This window comes from Mustela putorius, unplaced genomic scaffold, assembly GCF_011764305.1.
Source record: "Mustela putorius furo isolate JIRA1106 unplaced genomic scaffold, ASM1176430v1.1 tig00003834_pilon_pilon_pilon, whole genome shotgun sequence".
In the NCBI taxonomy this organism is placed as follows: domain Eukaryota; kingdom Metazoa; phylum Chordata; class Mammalia; order Carnivora; family Mustelidae; genus Mustela; species Mustela putorius.
The window spans coordinates 60,129,408-60,152,304 of NW_025421987.1; the positions used below are offsets into that span (position 1 = coordinate 60,129,408).

The 22,897-nt window shown below is 42.2% G+C and overlaps 1 protein-coding gene across 2 annotated transcripts in view; it reads left to right on the forward strand.

The window, feature by feature from the left end:
• The window catches only part of KCNAB1 (potassium voltage-gated channel subfamily A regulatory beta subunit 1), a 380,466-nt gene that overhangs the window by 343,733 nt on the left and 13,836 nt on the right, over positions 1–22,897 (forward strand). For both annotated transcript variants that reach the window (XM_004755616.3, XM_004755617.3), the window contains exons 9-11: positions 13,419–13,504; positions 14,393–14,513; positions 16,322–16,416. In XM_004755616.3, the coding sequence (XP_004755673.1) occupies positions 13,419–13,504; positions 14,393–14,513; positions 16,322–16,416 (302 nt within the window). The remainder of the gene's footprint in view (positions 1–13,418; positions 13,505–14,392; positions 14,514–16,321; positions 16,417–22,897) is intronic.

A 22,897-nucleotide genomic window follows, 5' to 3' on the forward strand; every position in this document is an offset into this window, starting at 1 on the left:
CAATTTCTAAAATGTTGAAATGTTCTCTGTGTTGAAGAGCAGACTAGAAGCATAGTGCTTGTTTTCACTTACTAGTTGGGTGTCCTTGAGCAATTTACTCACCTTCACTGTGGCCCCATTTTCTCACGTGCAAATAAGAATAACAATCATAGACCTTTTCTTTGCGATTGTTTTGGTGATTGAGTTCATATAAAGTGTTTAGAACAAGGCCAGCTGTATTAAAAGGGCTAAATTACTATTAATGGTTATTCTTTGTTTTTTCTTTTCTTTTTTTTTTTTTAAATTTTATTTATTTTGACAGAGAGAGATCACAAGTAGGCAGAGAGGCAGACAGAGAAAGAAGGGGAAGCAGACTCCCCCCTGAGCAGAGAGCCCAATGTGGGGCCCGATACCAGGACCCTGAGACCATGACCTGAGTTGAAGGCAGAGGCTTTAACCCACTGAGCCACGCAGGCGCCCCTGTTATTCTTAATACTTCAGATGACAGAAGGCCCTTATATTTATGTGAGGGAGCCTCACAAAATGTGGCATGGAAATATACAAAAGTTCAGGGTAGAAAGGATTAGATCAAACTAGGGTTTTGTGTCTAATTAAAGATCAAACCCAAGATGGACAATTCATTATACCTTTCCAGTCACCAACCCCATTCTTGCTGCTCTTTGCCTTACAACCAGGCATGCCTTTCCCGTGAAGCACAAGACAGTATGCTTTGTGTGGAAAAGGTGGATATGGGCTTGGCGGGTGTGAGGGAAGCGGGACAAGCCACAGAGTAAACACGAAACATTTTCCTTCTGTGTCAGTTTTACTCAAAGCTGCATAAAGAAAAATATTACTGTTGCTTTAAAGCAAATGCTTTTTTGAGGTGTAAGGTAGCCTTTTGCATAAATTTTTATGCTAAAGCCAAATCTGTCTAAATAACATTTGCTTTTGTGGCCACTTAAGTGGCTCAGTGGTAGAAACATTTAAGAAGCATTGTCTTTCCGTGAAAAACCTTGCTAAATCCTTTCTTAGCAGAAGATTCTAATAACATGTGGGACAGTGAAATAGATACAAGATCCATGTTCTGCTTGTATCAGGAGCCCTTAATCTCCGTCTTTGGGACTTTCCTTCCCATTTTTCACCTTCTTCCCATTCCCCACCCATATATGGAGGTTTTCCCTTATTTTCTTTATTAAAATCTTCTGCACATGCTTATTTAGACAGATTTGGCTTTAGCATAAACATGTATGCAAATGACTACCCTGTACCTCAATAAAGCATTTGCTTTAAAGCAACAGTAACGTTTCTCTTTATGCATCTTAATCTAAGGCAGGCCCAGTGGTGGCTGGGCCACTTTTGCTACCAGAACCCTCTAGAAGGAGGCTAGTCTGTCCCCTGGGCCTGCCCTGAAATGCCACCACTGGGCCTGCCTTATAGTTTAACATACAGAGCAGCAGGTGCCTCATTTCATACAGGAACAGAGGTAGTATTCCCTCCTTACCAGGTAGTTCACTGTTGGAAAGCTGAGAAAATCATTCCACTCTACCATATCAAGTTTAAAAGTTGCCTTTTAGTTAGTTGGTTAGTTACCAGATACCTGACAAAGAGAGACAAGCTCTGCAGAGCCAGCATGGATTTGGGGCTGCCAGCGAGCTACGTCTGCTGTTGGAACAGTGGGTTTAGTATCACTAAGATGAAGATGTAGCATCTTCTTTCAGCCGTCTCCCGTGGCAGAACCAGGAAGGAAGGCCAGCTCGACATTTTTAAAGAAGCAGTAAAGATTGCTTCCTGTTACAGCAAAAACAAAACAAAACAAAACAAAAAACAAAAAACAACTGGATTTGCCAGTAGAAGATCTCATTAGGATAAATATTTTTTTTACTCTCATCAATCCCCTGCCAAGTTGCTTGCTTTATTCGTACATCCACAAGATAGAATACCTTTTAAAATAGAGTTAAAAGCCTGTACCAAGAAGCTGGTACACAGACAGTTGTATAAATAAAGAGCTCCAGACAGGATAATAGAAGAAGCTACATGTCAGGATGCCACGTCTTTCTGTCTGGCCAAGGTGGATGACATTCCACAACTGAAAAGATCAGAAGTTTAAGGCTTGAGTCAGATATTGACAATGCAATTGCAGATGCTCCCTGGTATAAATTTAACTATTCCACTAATAATGAATATAGAAACATTGGGTGCTATGTATGATGGATGGGGTTTTGTTCCCTTTACTTTTTATTTTTTTAATAATTTTTTAATTTTTTATAAACATATAATGTATTGTTAGCGCCAGGGGTACTGGTCTGTGAATCGCCAGGTTTACACATTTCGCAGCACTCACCATAGCACATACCCTTCCCAATGTCCATAACCCCACCACCCTCTCCCTACCTCTCTCCCCCCGCAACCCTCAATTTGTTTTGTGAGATTAAGAGTCTCTTATGGTTTTTCTCCCTCCCGATACCATCTTGTTTCATTTATTCGTTTCCTACCCCCCCAAGCCCTCCACGTTGCATCTCCACTTCCTCATATCAGGGAGATCATATGATAGTTGTCTTTCTCCGATTGGCCTATTTCACTAGCCATAATACCCAAATAGCAAGATTTCATTTCTTTGGATGGCTGCATAGTATTCCATTGTATATACATACCACATCTTCTTTATCCATTCATCTATTGATGGACATTTAGGTTCTTTCCATAGTTTGGCTATTGTGGACATTGCTGCTATAAACATTTGGGTGCACGTGCCCCTTTGGATCACTACATTTGTATCTTTAGGGTAAATACCCAGTAGTGCAATTGCGAGGTCGTAGGTTAGCTCTATCTATTTTCAACTTTTTGAGGAACCTCCATGCTGTTTTCCAGAGTGGCTGCACCAGCTAGCATTCCCACTAACAGTGTAGAAGGGTTCCCCTTTCTCTGCATCCTTGCCAGCATCTGTCATTTCCTAACTTGTTAATTTTAGCCATTCTGACTGGTGTGAGGTGGTATCTCATTGTGGTTTTGATTTGTATTTCCCTGATGCCAAGTGATGTGGAGCACTTTTTCATGTGTCTGTGGCCATCTGGATGTCTTCTTTGCAGAAATGTCTGTTCATGTCTTCAGCCCATTTCTTGATTGGATTATTTGTTCTTTGGGTGTTGAGTTTGATAAGCTCTTTATAGATTTCGGATACTAGTCCTTTATCTGATATGTCGTTTGCAAATATCTTCTCCAATTCTGTCAGTTGTCTTTTGGTTTTGTTAACTGTTTCCTTTGCTGTGCAAAAGCTTTTGATCTTGATGAAGTCCCAATAGTTCATTTTTGCCCTTGCTTCCCTTGCCTTTGGTGATGTTCCTCAGAAGAAGTTGCTGCACCTGAGGTCGAAGAGGTTGCTGCCTGTGTTCTCCTCAAGGATTTTTTTTTAAGACTTTATTTATTTATTTGACAGGCAGAGATCACAAGCAGGCAGAGAGGCAGGCAGATAGAGAGGAGGAAGCAGGCTCCCTGCTGAGCAGAGAGCCCAATGCGGGGTTCGATCCCAGGACCCTGGGATCATGACCTGAGCTGAAGGCAGAGGCTTTAACCCACTGAGCCACCCAGGCGCCCCTCCTCAAGGATTTTGATGGATTCCTTTCTCACATTGAGATCCTTCATCCATTTTGAGTCTATTTTTGTGTGTGGTGTAAGGAAATGGTCCAATTTCATTTTTCTGCATGTGGCTGTCCAATTTTCCCAACACCATTTGTTGAAGAGGCTGTCTTTTTTTCACTGGACATTCTTTCCTGCTTTGTTGAAGATTAGTTGACCGTAGATTTGAGGGCCTATTTCTGGGCTCTCTATTCTGTTCCATTGATCTATGTGTCTGTTTTTGTGCCAGTATCATACTGTCTTGATGACAGCTTTGTAATAGAGCTTGAAGTCTGGAATTGTGATGCCACCAACTTTGGCTTTCTTTTTCAATATTCCTGGCTATTCAAGGTCTTTTCTGGTTCCATACTAATTTTAGGATTATTTGTTCCATTTCTTTGAAAAAAAAAAAAAAACTGGATGGGATTTTGGTAGGGATTGCATTAAATGTGTAGATTGCTTTAGGTAGCACAGACGTTTTCACAATATTTGTTCTTCCAATCCATGAGCATGGAACATTTTTCCATTTCTTTGTGCCTTCCTCAATTTCTTTCATGAGTACTTTATAGTTTTCTAAGTATAGATTCTTTGCCAATACCTAGGCTTATTCCTAGGTATCTTATGGTTTTGGGTGTAATTATAAGTGGGATTGACTCCTTAATTTCTCTTTCTTCTGTCTTGTTGGTGTAAAGAAATGCAACTGATTTCTGTGCATTGGTTTTATATCCTGACACTTTACTGAATTCCTGTACAAGTTCTAGCAGTTTTGGAGTGGAATCTTTTGGGTTTTCCACATATAGTATCATATCATCTGTGAAAAGTGATAGTTTGACTCCTTCTTTGCCGATTTGAATGCCTTTAATTTTTTTGTTGTCTGATTGCTGAGGCGAGGACTTCTAGTACTATGTTGAATTGCAGTGGTGATAATGGGCATCCCTGCCGTGTTCCTGACCTTAGCGGAAAAGCTCTCAGTTTTTCTCCATTGAGAATGATATTTGAGGTGGGCTTTGATAATATTGAGGTATGTGCCCTCTATCCCTAAACTTTGAAGTTTTGATCAGGAAGGGATGCCATACTTTGTTAACCATTTGCTTTTTGGTATCTCAGTGAACTAATCTGTCCTTCAGCCTCAGACTGTGAGCAATGAATGCTGTTCAAGGCACCTATGATGTGTTTGTTATATGTTTATGGTATTTTTGTTACAATAACCTGAACAGACTAAGACAGCCATGTTCTATGATAAAATTGGTGGAGCTTAACTGGCAAGAGCAAAACATTAAGAGCTTTGGCAGAAGGAAGAAAATCTTTTTTTCTAATTTTAATGTCTTCATTTGTATCAGAGAGGTATCCCACATCAGGAGAAGACCCGTGTTCAAACTATAAAAACTCCTTTCCTAAGCACTGACTACTAACACTGTCAGGACAAGAAATCATCTCTTTACTACCATTTTAGTGTTAGCCAAATACAGGCATTACAAACAGTTTGGAATCACCTAGTTTTAGTAGGAAACAGTGGAGCCACATTTAGATTATATTTAAGGAAGAGGTGTGATTTTTATGATCTGTAGTCAACATACTTATTTCTTGGAGAGTGTCAGCAGGCGAGAGTAGAAAGATCGGAAGGGGTGGTAGAAGAGTTACAGAGAAATAACAAGGGAGAGAGCTGTACTGAAAGATAAGAAAGGGATGTCATTGCCTTAGGCAAGTCACTTGGCCATTCTTAGCGAGGTGTGAAATGAACAGTTGCTCTTTTGCTAGGGTTAAAGAGCACCATGTCTGATGGAGGAAGAAATAAAAGTATACAGCATCACATAGCCTCCCCCTCCGTAGGGGGCGCTGATGAATGAGTGGAGTCCCCAGAGCAGTAGCTTCTCTAGTTCAGAAAAGTCACAGCAATTTCAGACTCTTACTTCAGGGAGTTGCTCTTATTTGCATGTTCTGCAAATGGGATTATGGGGTTCTGGAGTTTTATTTGGTTTGAGATGAAGTGAAGGATAGAGGGGGAGCGAGGCATCACAGAGGAAGGCAGGGAAATGCCACAGAACTCAAATCCAATTCAATTATCTCTCAACCGCCACTGTTCTTTCAAGTTGGGGGTTAGGCTAATGATTGCCAAACATTTCACCAGTCTTACATACGTGGTCCAAGGTCTTATTTTGGAACCTGGAGGTACTTACCAATTACTGTTTTTGTTTAGGGCCTTTGGACTTCAGGTCAAAGAGAGACTAAAAGTGTCAAAACGCATTCCACAGTTCAGAATCAGGTTCAGAAATCACACCTGGGCAATCTCAGAGGCTCAGTTCAAAGTGTCTAGGGTCCAAAATAACAACGTTTGGCAAAGCAGAGAGGTTGAAAACCACATGCCCTTTGGGGACAGGTTAGCTGCAGGGTGAGGACAACGCACTGTCCTTAGATACTTACAGCTCCATTCTGGGGTTAGTTTTGAACAAAGTTTAAATTGAAAGGTTTTACTGATTTGACTCAGTCCATGAATTGCTTCCTAGTCTCTTGAATCTAGTCTGTTCTGATCATTTTGGCCTATGTCCTGATCCAGAAAACTTCTATCTGTGAACAATCTTGTGAAGACCACTTTTTCTCTGAGCTTCAACAGCTCCCATGAAGACACAATCCTTTTTCTGGCTCTTTTTTTCAGAGAGTCATCAAATTTAAAGTGTTTCTTCAAGGAGGCAAAAAGATAGCTTACGCTTCCCAGATCATTCGTATACATCATGAACCATAGTCATCACACATTAAAAGCAAACGGATGGATTCACAGACCTGTACCCCTGGGGCTAATAATACATTATATGTTAATTAAAAAAAAAAAAAGCAAATGGATGGATATAACCACACACAAGGCATTTCATGTTCATAGATACATGGGGGGATTAAGGAAATGACCTGTTATTTTTCTGTCCCCAACCCACCTTCTTCTGCAGTACACAATATACAAAGCTACCTAAAACTTCAAAGCTAGAAGTGGCCTCAAAGGCTCTCTGCTGAGCACTTGCCCACGTGACTCTGAGCCTCAACTGCTTCCCCAATGAAATGTGGGTTAAGATATTTTCCACCAAAACAGTTTTTAGAAAGATCACCTATGTGCTCAATTAACATCAGTCTTCTCTTGTGTTGAAGAAACTGAGATTCAACAAGGTCGAGGGAGGCTCCCAAAGCAGTGACAGTGATGGGATAAAAGTGATGGGTCTCCTGAATCCCAGTGTGTCTTCTGGGAGGCAAAGGAAGTCCAGCTTCCCTCAGACACGCAGTAAGGCTAAACCTGACGTACTCCATTTATAGGTCTGAGTTTCCATTCCTGCGAAAAAGGATAGTTCTCGGTCTCTAGACACTCAGCTGAGCACTGAGAGAGGATCCTCCACAGCCAGGATAAGGATGCATAAAGCGAGGAGGAAACTCTAAGCCACAAAGAGGTACCATTATAAATGCACCACCACAAGTTTCTGAAGTTAAATAAGCAAATGAATGAAGGAAGTTAAATAAACAAACAGCCAGTTTGGAGGGAAAACTGTGCCCAGGTTTAGACCTATGTTTTCTAAGTGTCTGTAACTCCTTGGAGGAAACCAAGTCCCTACATTTTCCCAGTGCCTCAGCCTCCACCATAGTCCTCTCCTCTGGAAAAAAAAAAAAAAGGATCTGGGGGCACCTGGGCGGCTCAGTGGGTTAAAACCTCTGCTGTAGGCTCAGGTCATGTTCCCAGGGTCTTGGGATTGAGCATCCAGCTCTCTGCCCAGCAGCTCTCCGCCCAGCAGGGAGCCTGCGTCCCCCTCTCTCTACCCGCTTCTCTCCTTACTTGTGATTTCCATCTGTCAAATAAATAAATAAATTTTTTTTAAAAAAAGGATCTGTTAGCAGTTAGGTTGAATCATGTGAATGACATTGTCAATAGTCAACCATTTCTGAACTCTAAAAATGGCAATTTCATTGGTTAAAAATATTTGTGTATTAATCTGTAAATGTTCATGTTTTAAGGTGGCACCTTTGCTTGATAGGGATTTTTTCTTTATTTTTAATTATAAAACATGATAACACATTTACGGGAATTTTCAGAAGACTTGGAAAACAAGAGAACAAAATTACATATAGTTCCACCATATAGTATAATTATTATTTTGTGTATTTAACTCTTAGCATTTTATAAACATAGTTGAAATATTTAGAATTGTTAAAAATACTGAGGTTTTAATTACACCTTAAAACAATGAAGAGATAATCCAATGGATTATCTGTAAGGTTTCTTTTGTTTTTGTCATTCTGTGTCACTATGGCCATATCTTTTTTGGATGACGGCCAATTTAAAAAAAAAACATGTTTATCAACACATTTTTGCACTCAGTTTTATGAAGTCCATTAGCATAAAATGCATATTTGAAAACAAAGATAACCTACATTACTGAAAGAAGAGTGTCAACTTTTCTTTTTTGTAACTAAAATGTTAGAAACTGAGCCTATTTGAGAAGAAACACCGGGGTCATATCCTGCTTGCTTCTTACTCAGTTTGTGTTACAATTTTAGAGTCACGAATTGATCTACACACATTATCTTATCTCAGACTTTGAAGAATTCCACAGGATCAATATCGTCCTCACTTTACAAATGGAGAAATGGAATACTCATAGGAATGAAATTGACCTAAAACATTCATAGAGCCAGCTGTGTGCTAAGGATACAGGAAACAAGAGAGAGCTTCCTGTGGCCTATGGGTCATTGGGAACAAGAGAGAGCTTCCTGTGGCCTGTGGGTCACAGAGCAATGATTATTTCAACCTGGAAAGGAGTGCACGGGGAAGATTTAACGAAGTTTTTCAGGAGTTCAGATAGTGTTTCTCAAACTTGGTGGTTTTAGAGCCGATGAAAATAACACAAAGGCCTAGGCCCATTGAAGTAGGCTAGGATCTGGACCTTTCTGCCATCCAGATTCCTCAGGTGATTTCAATTCATACTGAAGTGTGTGTATATGCATGTGGGTGTGCGTGCATGGACGCCTGCATGCCACAGTGACTGTTTACATATGTGTAGAGTAAATAATTAAAGGTGAAATTACAGCATGAAGCACTTAGACGAAAGAGCAGAAGAGGAAATGTAGGAGGAAGTTTGTACAGCCTGAAATGGCTTACTTGGGAATGGTATAAAGCAGTGGTTCTCAAAATACACCAGAAAATCTTGGAGGGCTGCTTAAAACACAGGCTACTGCACCCCACCACCCACTCTGAATTTGTAACTCAGCAGGCGCAGAGCAAGACCCCAGAATCTGCATTTCCAACAAGTTTCCAGCTGCTGATGCTGCTGGCCCAGAGGCCAGACTTCCGGACAGTGGGTAGAGACAAGCGCAGTAGTTCTAAACCTTGACTGCACTCTAGAAAACTCTGCAGTGAGTTTTTAAAAGCACTGACGATGGGGCCTCAGCCCTAGAGATTCTGACATAATAGAGCCTTGGTGGAGGGCAGCGTAGTTCTTAAAGCTCCCTCCCAGGTGGTTTTTTTGTTTGTTTGTTTTGTTTTGTTTTTAAAGATTTTATTTATTTATTTGACAGAGACCTCCCAGGTGTTTTAATGCACCTTCGCAGTTGAGAACCATGGGTGCTCTGGCTTCTGGAATAGCAGAGGGAGTCCCATCCAGTCCTGGGTTGCCAGATTTAATCCTGGTTGCTGTGTCTCTTTTCCCAAAGGCAGGTGCATGCAGTGCTTGTAATAATCTCCCTCACATCCTTTTCCCACCTGGAATCCACGCTCTAATGAGGATGTTTCTGAAATGCATTTCCGTGAATAAGAGTAAAACCGGCGAGACTCCACGGATTTTTTTTTTTCTTTCAACAATGCTGCCCTCTTGTGTTCCTAAATAGCTGAATGATGTGAAAGCCCACTTCAGCCACCAGAATGGCAATTTCCAGCTACAAAGCTAAACAACTCGGGGGGGAGGGGGTGTCTTTGAAATTCAAAAACAACAACAAATTTAACATTCATTAAGCTTAATTTTTAATCTGTGGCAGCCCCTTGCTTCTCCCACCATTTTCCCCCGCATTCAGTGCTGCAGCCTCCTCCAAAGATAAGAACTACGGGCATTTTCTTCTTCACTCCACCAAACCCTTCTCTGCAGAGCCAGAAGCACAACCAATCAGGGAGCAAGAAATTACCACCAATTAAAGTATCTGGGGGCACTGGAGGGTCTCACATAGGCTTGGCCATACTCAGAACCATTCGTTCTCACCTTGTCCTTTTCACACACCCACCTCTTCTTCACTTGATTGATAGCTTATTAAGATTAGAATTTATCACGCGGGGGCTCCCATGTCTCCCCACAATGAGTTCTACACACCTTCTGGAGCTCTGCCCTCTGGATGCTGGGTCTTTTGCACCTCACAGGTACTGCCCGCCCTCCGCCTCACTTGATCAAGCCTCCCTCTCTCTTTCCCTCCTGCCCCAGCCCCCAGCTGGGGTCATCACTGAGTCCCTCTTTTGAAATCACTCCCAATGGCACGCAGGCTTATTTTTAGGTCTCCCATCTTTAAAATGAAACTCTCCTTTGGCCCTAAGTACCCCTTCAGCTACTGAGCCATTTCTCTGCTCCATTCACTTCCATACTTGGAAAGAGTCTACTCAGGTTCTGTCTAAAGCCCGTCCTCCCCCTCCCCACCTCTTTCCTCCATCTGCTTCCACCTGGCTGTGGTCCCATGGCACCACTGACACTGAAATGGCTCTTCTCATGGCCAACAAGGGCGTCCCTGGTGTGTGCCAAAGGCAGCGGACACTGCGTTGTACTCTCTGAACGCTCAGTGTGTTCCACTCTGTGGGCACAGCTCCTTCTCCAAGCACGCTCTGCTCTTAATTCTGCAACATCTCATGACCTGGCTTCCTTCCTACTCCTCTGGCCGCGATGAACCGGAACCCAGCCCTCCTGGTTGGCCTGTAGAACCTTCTCTGTGTCCACGGCAGACTCCCCTTATGTGGTCTTATCCACGGCTATGAATTTAAAGACAACTAATAGACTGATCAGTGATATATAGGTGACGTCCAGCCCGGGTTGCTGTCCCTGTCATTTGTCCACTGATTTCTACTAGACACCTCCCCCTTAGTATCTCACAGGCATCCCCATTCATCGCACATTCAAAGAGGAAACCCATGATTTTTCTCCCGAAACCTATTGCTCCCTCAGTCTTCCTTATCCCTGTGAAGAACCAGATATCTGGGAGATCGTCTTGATTCCTTCCTTTCCCTCACTTGCTACATTCAGTCCAGTCTCAAGGGCCAGCGGATTCTACCAAAATATATTTTGAATCCATCCCTGTCTGTCTGTCTGTCTTTACTATGACCAGCCACCCTCATCTCCTGCCTGGAATACTGCAATTCCCTCCTCAAGATCTTCCTGATCCCTTCAGTCCTCCCCTCACCACAGATTCCCTACGGCAGAGTCAGAAATCGTGTTCTAAAATGTAAACTACATCCTCCTGTAGCCTTCCCACTAAACTCTGAATAACATGCAAACAACATGGTTTGCCCTCTGCCAACTGTCTCTTCTACCCCTCCCTTACTCAGCCCCCACCACAATGGCTGCCTTCTGATTGCGGGAGCTCTCTAAGCTCTGTCCTGCACATGTTGTTCCATCTGCCTAGAAGGAACGCTCTTTCCTTGTTCTTCACACGGATGGGCTCCTTTTTTATTCTTGATGCCTTAACATTACTCCTCAGGGAAACCCTCGTGACCTCATTCCCTTATCTCTAGTTTGTTTTCTTCACAACACTTTACATCTTGTATTTACTTCCTTGTGTACATCATCCTCTCTCCCTCTCAACTTTTGACTCCCTGAGTCCAAGAGCTCTGTATTTGTTTTGCTCACAGATGAACCCAGCAACTGGCAGAGTCCCTGGCAAATATTAGGTTTTTAATATGTGCGTGTTGAATAAGAGAACGAAGGTACAGAAAGAGCCGCAAGCGCCATTTCCTCTTACTGCTCTCGTCAGAGCCAGCCCCCGAACTGTCCTGCGCTCAGCTCACTGATTACAGAATAGAGACGGGGCACCTTGGGTTCAATTTATCCTCTGTCAGCCTCAACAGTGTTTGCCAACATGTGTGATTCACCACAATATCCCCCGCCCCAGCGCTGTGGACCCTTAATGAATACTGCTGATGAAATGAGCCCCTCAGGGGCACCTGGGTGGCTCAGTGGGTTAAAGCCTCTGCCTTCGGCTCAGGTCATGATCCCAGGACGAGCCCCACATCGGGCTCTCTGCTCGGCAGGGAGTCTGCTTCCCCTCTCTGTCTCAGCCTGCCTCTCTGCCTACTTGTAATCTCTGTCAAATAAATAAATAAATAAATTTTAAAAAAGAAGAAAAGAAATGGGCCCCTCAGCTCTGAAGGAAGTGGGGTGTGAAGGGAAGGGGGCCGGGGCAACCACGGAGGGGTCCAAATAGAGCGAAGGCTTCTGGGAAGAGGTTTAAATAATGGCTCTCTGCTTCCAGAAGTGTTCACCATAGGCATTCATTTCCAGTAGTATGATAAAAGGAAAACATTTCATAGAACTTTCTTGTATCTCATTTGCTTTATAAAGGGAAGAGGAACTTATAGTCTGAGTTGCTGGTATTTGGGAGTCTTTCTCAGAAAGAAAAATATTTTTCTTATAAGTCGAATTCTACCTCTGTTGAGTAGACAGTGGTGAGTAAAATCATTCCATCTTCCAAACAAAGAAACCAAGGGCAATTTAAGAGCCAAACAAGCAAGGAAACCAAGTCCCCAACCCTGGCTGTATCACTCTATATCCTGTCCCTTACCAGCTTACACAGTGCTTGCTCTTGAGAAATAAAATAAGAATACACCCACCTCAACTCAACTCTGAGACAAGGATTTGATTTTTCTGAAGAACTTGTACTGTACAGGTATTATTAGTAGGACACAGAGAAGTCTGAGGCCTGCGACCCCTTGAAAATATTAAATGACCTGGCATTCTGGGTGTTTGACGCACTTTGTGGGTCAAATCCAGCCATGTCTTTGGCTTTTTACACCACTGAACTTGAGGCTCTCCATGCTCTCTGGTTTTGTATCACATCTAGCTGGTGCCAAGAGGATTAGCTCAACTCCAGCACTCCGTGGAAAGGATTCATTCTCCTGTTTAGGCAATGTGATGTCAACCTGAAAGAAGCCGATGAGCAAACTCTATGGGGCCAGAAAGCCGGCCCCGGTGAAATGCATCACATGGATGTCTCAGAATAAAGTTAAGTTTGACAAGGTCAAGGACAGGGTGTGCCACTGTGGGCTGGGAGCCACTGTGGCTCAGCTGTTTGTGCAGCATTTAATATGTTTATCTTTCTGCTAAACATATTGTTGTTGAGTCATCTCTATTACACAGACACCCTGTGTGAGGCCCAGCTCTGCAAATCCAACACACAAAGACAGGCCTTCTATCCTCAGTGACCTTACATTCTGCAAAGTCAAACTAAATGCTTCCTCTTACTTCTCACTTCAGTAGGGTACCCAGTCTTTGAGAAAGGTTAATCCTATGTTCTTTTATAGGGCAGCAACCATGAAGTAATAGAAGTCAAGGAAGAATTTAAAAGTGGTCATCATGTCTTTAATATAATTTAGTAGTAGTACTGCAAGCTGAAAATGGAAAATTGGTTTACTCCAAAGAACCAGCAGCCTCCAAATCATCAACATTTCTTGTTAGACTATTATGTTGTCACCAATGTCCAAGTAATTTTGTTAATAAAACAAGTAATTGCATTAAACTTCTAAGCCATGGGTGGGGGGTGAAAAACACACCAAAGATCACATAACTCCGAAAAGTAGAGAAACTAATGAAATGCTATTTGGCCTTCTGTAGAAATTGTTCGAGCCATGACACATGTGATAAACCAAGGAATGGCGATGTATTGGGGGACCTCTCGGTGGAGTGCTATGGAGATCATGGTAATTTCATTTCTATTTTTAAACGGCCAATACATACTTTATTGATGTTTTTTCAGATAATGTGTGTAAATTACAAGGCCTTTTGCAAACTTTCCTAACAAACACCATGACACTGGAATGCTATGATTGATTCTGTCATTTCAGGGATGGATATGGGGTGGGGGTGGATCTCATCAGCTCAGAGTAGAGCAGAGAAGTTGCAGGTCTCTAGCAGGAATCATATTCTAGCATGCTCTTCGGTGGCAAGATACAATGAATACAATTCATTGTATGAAGAATTCATGAATTTCCCAGCTAATGAGATACATGAACAAAACAGTCTGGCTCCCTTTTTAAAAAACTGTATTAAATAACTGTACTGTTTATAACCTGCTAATGACACATCATTTCTATATATTAGTCTGCGTTATATTTCTTTAGAAACCAAAATTGGTATTGTCACGTACTATGATGCTTCACATACAGACTAATTTGTCCTGGACTTTACCCAGCCCAGACCCTCCCCCAAAATAATAAGGATTTCCTACATTTGATATTGTTTGTAGTGAGCCTGATAGTCACAACTTTGCTTATTACTTGGCATCCTACACGTTTCTTGGTTTGTATTGATTGCATTAAAATGAAGTTTTCTCCAAACTGAAGGTTGCTGGGGGTGGGGCAGAGAGGGATAGGGTGGCTGGGTGATGGCCGTTGGGAAGGTATGTGCTATGGTGAGTGCTAGGAAATGTGTAAGCCTGATTATTCATAGACCTATACCCCTGGGGCTAATAATACATTATATGTTAATTAAAAAATAAAATAAAATGAAGTTTTCTCATGCATTATGAATCACAGAGTAGCCTTATTTCTCATGAGTAAAAATCCAGTTGCAATCTTATTTCTCTCTAGGAAGCCTATTCCGTAGCAAGGCAGTTCAATATGATCCCACCGGTCTGTGAACAAGCTGAGTACCATCTTTTTCAGAGAGAGAAAGTGGAGGTGCAGCTACCAGAGCTCTACCATAAAATAGGTAATCTTCACCATCAAATTTGCTGATTATTTTTAACAATAGGAGTATCAGTCATCCAGAAAAAAGTGTTACCGAAATGCTTTCCTTAATGGTCCTAATTAACATAGAGATTGTGTCAATTATCCATTTCAGAGCCTGGAGAAGAATCCGATGTGCCCACAGGGCGGTCTATAGGGTATTACTGATGAAATCCAAGAGGCAGTAAATTGTGACTGGTGTATAAGCTGTACTCAGGAGGTGTTCAAAAAATGCATATAGAAAGAAGGGCAGAAACAATGAATAAACTCATTTTTTTCATAGGGTGCTTCTCTAATCAAAGCATGCATCTTTGAGTAGATTATAACTGCCTTTTCAAAAACAACTGTGGGTCTATACATCTCTATCTTATCCCCTGTGTCTGGAACTAAGTTAGACCTGGGGAGTTCAAGACTGCCTGACAAGCCTAGCACCACCTGTCTGTGTAGGAAAATGTAATATATTTTTGGATATATATATATCCAAAAGCAACTCAGAAAAATATTTCTATTGTTGACTTCCATAAAGTCAACATTTATTGAAACATCCTTAACAATAAACATGAAGGGCTCTCAGGTGAAAGCCTCTTTCTGATAACAAAGTGGCTTCTTTAGAGCTCCACAGACTCTCAAGCCTTCCTACATCATTAACTGGAGTGTTTTCCATTATAATATATGAGCACCTAGAAATGCCACTTATGGGGCGCCTGGGTGGCTCAGTTAGTATATATATGAATATATATATATTCTTATGTATAGAATATATACATAAGCATTTTGGACATCCAGGGGTGCCTGGGTGGCTCAATGGGTAAAGCCTCTGTCTTCGACTCAGGTCATGATCTCAGGGTCCTGGGATCCAGCCCCATATCCCACATCGGGCTCTCTGCTTAGCGGGGAGCCTGCTTCCCCCTCTCTCTCTCCCTGCCTCTCTGTCTACTTGTGATCTATCTCTCTCTGTCAAATAAATAAATAAAATCTTAAAAAAAAAAAAGAATTTTGGACATCCGAAAAACAGGAATAAGCCACATTTTCAGCCTGGATGTAATCAATACAGGGTCCAGAGATAACTTTCTTTCTAAAAAGTAGAGATTCCTAAAAAATAGAGCAGGAAAATGCTGGGTTAAAAAAAAAAAAAAAAGAATAAGACCATCAACAGCAATAAGGATCACTGGCATTGTTAGCATTTGCTTTGTGTTTCGTCTGCAGTAGGCACTGTGCTGCCATGGATCGGACCAGGCTCAGGGGACAAGTGAAGCACTGAGACATTCTCCTGTGCAAGTCAGTGCTGGTCTCGGAGTATAAAAAGAAGCATCCATCTTAGACATCAGCAAAGAATGAGTGAGCCACGTTTTTAGGCTTGCTTGGCTTGAAAACAAGGCCCGCTCCCTATAACTGAGAGTACATGTTCAATTGGCTTACAGATGAACCACAACCTATAAATAACTAAATTTTAGGGGTGCCAGGGTGGCTCAGGTGGTTTAGCGTCTGTCTTCAGCTCAGGTCATGATCCCAGGGTCTAGGGATGGAGTCCCGCATTGGGCTCCCTGCTCAGCAGGCGGTCTGCTTCTCCCTCTCTCTCTGCCCCACCCCACCACTCGTGATCTCTCTCTCTCTCAAAGAAACAAATTATTTTATAAATAGATAAATATTAATGGAAAGATGTATGCTGGCATTAACTTACTTATCTGACTTGCTGTTTTCCCGTGACTAACCGAGTCCTGTTTTAAACACTCTCACCCTTTTAATCTCCGTTTGCACAAGCAACTTAATTCCGTTTTTTTTCTTCTATAGGAGTTGGAGCAATGACATGGTCTCCACTTGCCTGTGGAATCATCTCAGGAAAATATGGAAACGGAGTGCCTGAAAGTTCTAGGGCTTCACTGAAGGTATTTTCCCCCACTTCTAGAAAAGAGTCTGGGGATGGGAGAAGGGGATGGAAAAAGTTTGAACAGAACAGCTCTGCAGCAGCCTGTGGCTTCCTGGCTCAGGCAGAGCATGGCCTTAGCCAGGCCAGTGTCATCAGGCGGGCTTCCCCAAGCCCCGAGAAGGCCTCTGCTCCAGGGCCAAGTATCAGTCAGGCATTCATAATCTGTAAGCACAGAAAATTCTCCTCCTCTGCGGACTGAGGGAAATGCCCACTGCCCTGGTTGGGTTTATAGGGCTTAAATCCCTACGCGGTTATTTCTTATGTTCACAAAAGCATTTCATTCCTCCTTGGAAATTGATGAAATGTAAAATCCCTTTTCTTTGTAAGAGGATCTATTTTTACTTTTCTTGACAAAACAATTGGGGCAAGCCCATTGTGCGGCTGCGGATTGATGTTGTTTTGGGGGGAGGTAGCAAAGAGGGAGGGTTTGGGAAGCAGATACAAAGCCAGGCAAACCTCTGTCTCTGGGGCTCAAGGCTGGTGTATTTGCAGAGATCAAAAGGCCACACAGTCTTACAATTTAAATTCTTCTCTGAAACAGAAAGATAATTGACATCACTGACATAAAATTATTTCCGTTCAGAACATCTAGCTGATTTTGTTGGAGAGTACTCCAAACATCCCTCATTAACAACGTGTCTGTTTTTAAAAACTTGAGACGTGTAATAACATTAGAATCACAAATGGTAATGTCAAGGGAGAAAGAGAATATTGGCATTTAAAAAAAATTCAGACATGGCAGAGGCCCCTAAGGAGCAGAAATCTGACACAGCCTCTTGTTTCCAAAGTTAGCAGGAGGACAGCCCAAGTTAGGCCTGAACCACCAACCCTGTAATCAACTTGCTGGGACGACTGTGACCTTCGCTAATCAGAACCATTTCAAAGCTCTAGGTCTCCCACTCCTTCTGCTTGTTACAGTTGACCTATTAGCTAGTTTGTTCTCTAAAATAATATCTCCTAAAGCATGGTGACATGCCTATTTCTAGCTTGGCATTATCACAAAATATAATTATCCTAGAATATTAATTGTGCTCTTGCTTCTGAAAATTGCACATTATTCTGAACCAAGTTTAAATAAGTTAGCGAGGAAAAACTATAAGCATCCTATGGAAGAATACATGAAAAGAAAAAGGCAAAAAAGAAAGTGAAGAAGAAAAGGAAGCATTGAAAATTGCAGTTTTACTGGGCACCTCCTATTTGCCAAGCATTGGGCCTAGCATTTTTATTCATCTCCTTTAATCTGTACAAATTAAATAGATACAGATGACTCTTAATCAGATGTGGCTAAGCATGTTGCCTTACATTTTTTCAGAGACTTTTTAAAAAGATTTTATTTATTTGAGAATGGGCGAGAGACAGAGAGCACACAGAGGGAGTGGGAGAAGCAGACTCCCTGCTGAGCAGGGAGCCCAGCACAGGGCTCAATCTTAGGACCCTGGATAATGACCTGAGCTGAAAGCAGACATTGAACTGACTAAGCCGCCCAGCCACCCTTTCAGAGATGTTTTTAAGAACTCAAAGTACTTCTGCATATGCTGAGTACTGGTTCTTAGACTATCCTTATAAGAGGGTAAACCTTTCCAGATATAGAAACTGAGCACGAAGAGGTCAAATAATAATCCAAGAGCATAAACTCCTAATAGTTTATTCTAGAACCCAGGTTTCCTGGCTCTGTTTATCTCCCCTGAAGACATTTCTGTCTCCCTACCAACCCAGGTTTCTAATGGAGGAAGAAGCAGCTGAACTGTACTTGGAGTGTAAGACTGGTTGACCTCTGTCATTGTTTGGAAGCAGCTTACATATGGCAAACAAACAAACAAAACAAAAAACCTTTCATACCTTTTACAAATGAATTAACAAAGGAGAAAGTAAAAAAAAAAAAAAAAGTAAGGAGGTACAAAATACTGAAGGTGGCTAAGTCCAAAAGCAACTCAGAAAAATAATTCTATTGTTGACTTCCATGAAGTCAACATCTACTGAAACATCCTTAACAATAAACATGAAGGGCTCTCAGGAGAAAAGCCTCTTTCTGATCACAAAGCGGCTTCTTTAGAGCTCCACAGACTCTCAAGCCTTCCTACATCATTAGGCGGAATGTTTTCCATACTAATATATGTGCACCTAAAATGCCACTTGCGGGGCGCCTGGCTGGCTCAGCTAGTGTAGCATGCAGCTCTTGTTCACAAAGTCATGAGTTCGAGCCCCACATTGGGCATGGAGCCAACTTAAAATAAAAAAATAAAATTGCTTTTTAAAAAAAGGAAAACCATTTCTATAGAATAGCTGAAGCAAAAAATATAAATAAATAAATAAATAAATAAATAAATAAAAGATAGAAAGCTAGGCAAGTAAGATAAATAAGCTGGCAGCTTTTACCTCCCCCTACCCCAAAGAGAATAAATGGCTGGTGTTTTACATCAGCTATTCCAAGTTATACCAATAAGACAGACACGATATTTCATGCTGTTGTTAAGTACTGAACTTGTATCTGAAAGATACATTAACGCAGTGCGAACCTATCTAGGGGTTTTTTAGAAAGTATCACAACCTGGGGGTCTTCTGGGCTGCATCTGGTCTACCACTCTAACAGTGACTTCTGTATCTTTGGTCACCACCTCTGTGTTCACTGCCTAGCTGTACACTACTACTTCTTCACATGTCTGTTAGACATCTCCTGTGGGCATTAGTCATACCTAGTGGAATCTATCATCACCCCCCAGAACCTACCCTTCCTTCTTGGTTAATCGTGCCTCCACCCTCCATCTGGCCATCCCAGTCAGAAGCCAAGGGTTATGTCAGACTGAGACCTCTCTTCCTTCACTCTTGTCTAGTGGGGCCCCCATTCCTCCAGACCACCTCCTGACTCTCAAAGCCCATTATCTGCACATTTCTTCCTTATTTTGCTGCAGTAACCCCCCATCTGCACTCTCTAATGTTTTTTTTTTCCTTATGTCAACTATTATGTCCAATTATCTTTCCTTTTGTTATCACTGTAACCAATTATCTTTCTGACAGACTAATCTGACCATATCATAACCCTGCTTAAAATCTGTTATACACTTCCCAGTCATTGCTTATAGGACAAAACCCAAACCCCATAGAAAAGTATTCAAGGAAATAACCTTGGGATCTAAGTGGTGCCCACTTTTCCGCTGTGGTCTCTCCCCATGTGATATCATTGTACTATTCATCCAAAAGCACTGTACTCTCCTTTGCCTCCCACAAATGCCCTTCTTTTCATCTTGCACTGGAGCCCCTCCTCATCTCTAAAGATAGAGCTTGGTCGTCTTCACCTCTTTGAAGCCTGTCCTCACTTTACAGAGCTGAATTATTTGCATCTTCCTCTATTATTCTGTTAACTCTTCTTACAGAGAATTTGCAGAATTCTCTCATTTCAGTCAATCAAATTTAATTCAACTAATTTCATCAAAGAAGGGGAGCATATGCTCACTGGGAAGGCTGGAATGGGGATGGTCTCAGGGTTGACTCAACCATAGACTTGAACATTCTCAGGACTCTCCATCGCCTCTATTTCTCTCTGCATGTGGGCATTGTCTTCTACTGCAAACGAGTCCTCTCCATGAGGCCAGGAGTGGGAAAACTGGTGTTTGCAGGTTTACATCCTTACAGACATGTAATGTGAGAGCAGAGACAGCCATCTTTCCTTAGGTCTTTGATCCAGAGAAGACTGGCCAAGCCTTGGGTCATAAGCCAACCTGTCAGACCAATGACAGTGGCCCAAAAGGTAAAGGGCTGTGACCAGCTCCTGTTATGCACCATCGTTAGGGGCATTTTCCTTAAATAAGTGGTACAAACATGGCTTCTGAGGCAGTCAATGAGGGAGGCACCCCAACTACAAAACACTCTTCAAGCTACCAGACAGTGATTTGTGAGTACCTCTATGAGAGACGCTGAAACTCAGAGTCTGGCACATGACAGGTTCTCCATAAATGTTTGTTGAATGAGTGCAGTGAGCCATAACGTATTATCGAAGTCTGATCAACGGACCAGGTGTATAGCTTTTAAATAGATGTTTTAAATAGAAATGAAAAGTGCAATAAAATTTATGGCCAGCTCTTTCCTGTTGCTGACAAAATGTCTTACAGAAAAATCATAAAAATATGTAACACCCCCGCCTCCTGGTCAAATGAAAATAGGAAGATGCAAACTTAAGTCAAGGTGAGAAAAGAGGGGCATTTCGAGTACTCCAGGTGTTCATATTAGGAAACTAAATGCATTGCACAGCCCGGCGTAATTTCCGAAGGAAATTTTTTAGCTTCAGTAGTTTACCTAAAGATTTCCACCAGCATCAAAGACTGTGCTGCTCTTCTGAGCCAAAGATTTTGAAGTTTAAATTATAATAGTCAGCGATCTTGGATGCTAAATTATTCGAAGACAAAGTCCAGAGATGAAATGTGACTTATTCTGTCCACGGCTTTATAAAGTTGCTGCCTGAGTTTCAATCCATTATTAAGGAACAGCCAACTGTGGAGGCTTCAGGGCCAGACCCACAGACCACTCCTACCCCCAGCGTTAGCTGTAAAATGGTCACAGCATGGAGAGATGGCAAAGAAAATAGGCTTTAGGAAAATTCAGAGAATTTTGTGATTTACATATAAAAGCAATAGCCCCCTAATGTGTGCAGAAAAGCTCACATCTTTCGTTTGGCAAATATTTACTGAGTATCTGGCCAGTACTGGGCTCTGTGTTGAGTGCTGAGGGTACAGGGAAGAAGGCGACAGTCCCCACCTTCCAGGAAGAACTCGGGCACTTGTTAGGCAAGGGGAATAAATGAATTAGGAAACCCTGTGGGATTTACGAGCACTGCGGAGTCACACAGGACTGTCCGCAAGGTTGTCGTGGAATAAGGAAGGGGTGTCTGTGCTCATCTGAAACGTTGCAGAGCTCTATTTTGTACTCTGGGAAGCCCTGGTTGCTCAGATGCCACCCCCCCACCCCCCCACCCCCCAGCCCCGTCCTGATCAGTCATACTGGCAGGGCCCACTCTGGGGCAAGCACTGTGGCAGGACTGGAGACGTTGAGATGAACGAGAAGCCTATCCCTGCCCTCCTCCACTTAGTTAGAAAGATCAACTCTTGACCAAACCACTGCAGCAATGGTATAAGCCATAGAATAGGGCTGGAAGAAAAAAAAATCAGCTTTTGATCCATGGATGACTGCCCAGTCCACACAGCCACACCCACCACCAGTCCTCTTACAAAGAAACACTGGTTCGCTTCCCTATTTATATTTTAATTAAGCCTCTTCTTCTCTCTATGCTAACAGTTTGCCACTTGCAAAGGAGTTAAAGCTATTTATTTCCCAAAACACTTTTGTTTCCTTTGGTATGAGGAAAAGCGGTATAAATACTGTGCCTCTACTTTTTCTAAATCCTAGCCTGCTTATGTTTCCCAGTGATTAAAGCAGTGAGATTTATAGTGCAGAGGGTTGGGGGAGTGACTCAGTAAATGAATGCCTGACATTCGTTACTTTTAGAAGTCTGTCTCTCAATATGTTACGTCTGCACGTGTGTGTAAAAGCTCACATACACAACAAACTTGTAACTTGATCCTAAGAGTACAAATGCACTCCATGTGATAAGGTTTCGAAAACGGAGTTCTAGAAGTGATAGATAAACCAACCATTCCTTGTATGTGTGGTATATATTGAAACCAGGAATGCAGCTAGTTAGGACAAAAAGCAGTCATTCATCTATTGGTTTGCAACCATTTTCTTTTTTCCTTTGAAGAACACCAAGCTACTGGTCCTCTGAAAGGTGTTATGAAATTAAAGTGAGGGTCAGTAATGTTTTCCCAGTGAGGACAGGGGAAGTAAGTTCAGGGGCGCTCTGACCCAGCACACTGTCTACCCAGTACACAGATGTGGTCAGGGAAGGCTCCTGGGCCCTGATGGCAGTGGTCATTTTCACGAGGCCCAACTCATCATCGCTGGCACCAGCTGTCTTCTCTGGAGAGGGGTTCCAGGCTACCCTTCCTCCTGGAAGCTGAGGTTTCCCAGAGCTGAGGCTGGGAAAACTCTTGGCCATGTCCCTAAGCAAATTCTCAAGGGAGGAGCCAGACCATAAGCCTTTGAGATCTAGGAAGCAAACAGAACTGGGGCAGCTTGCCCTTTTTCTTTTTCACATCTGCAAAATCATTCCAAAAATCATAATACAACATAATGTGGTTACCCTTTTCTTTGGAAATACGGCCTTAGAATGAAGAAAAAAGGACTTAAAAAACAAAAGCAAGCAGCCTATTGAAATCATGTGGGTGGAGTGTCTGTGAGGATTGCTGTCTTTGGGAAGGTAAAGGTCTGTGGTGACAATTATTTCGCAACACAACGGATAAAGTCCACATTGCCACGGAAGGGGATGGTTTCTATTAGTTTCAATAAAACCCATTCTTATAACTATTCGTTACCTTTGGATGTTGCAGCTC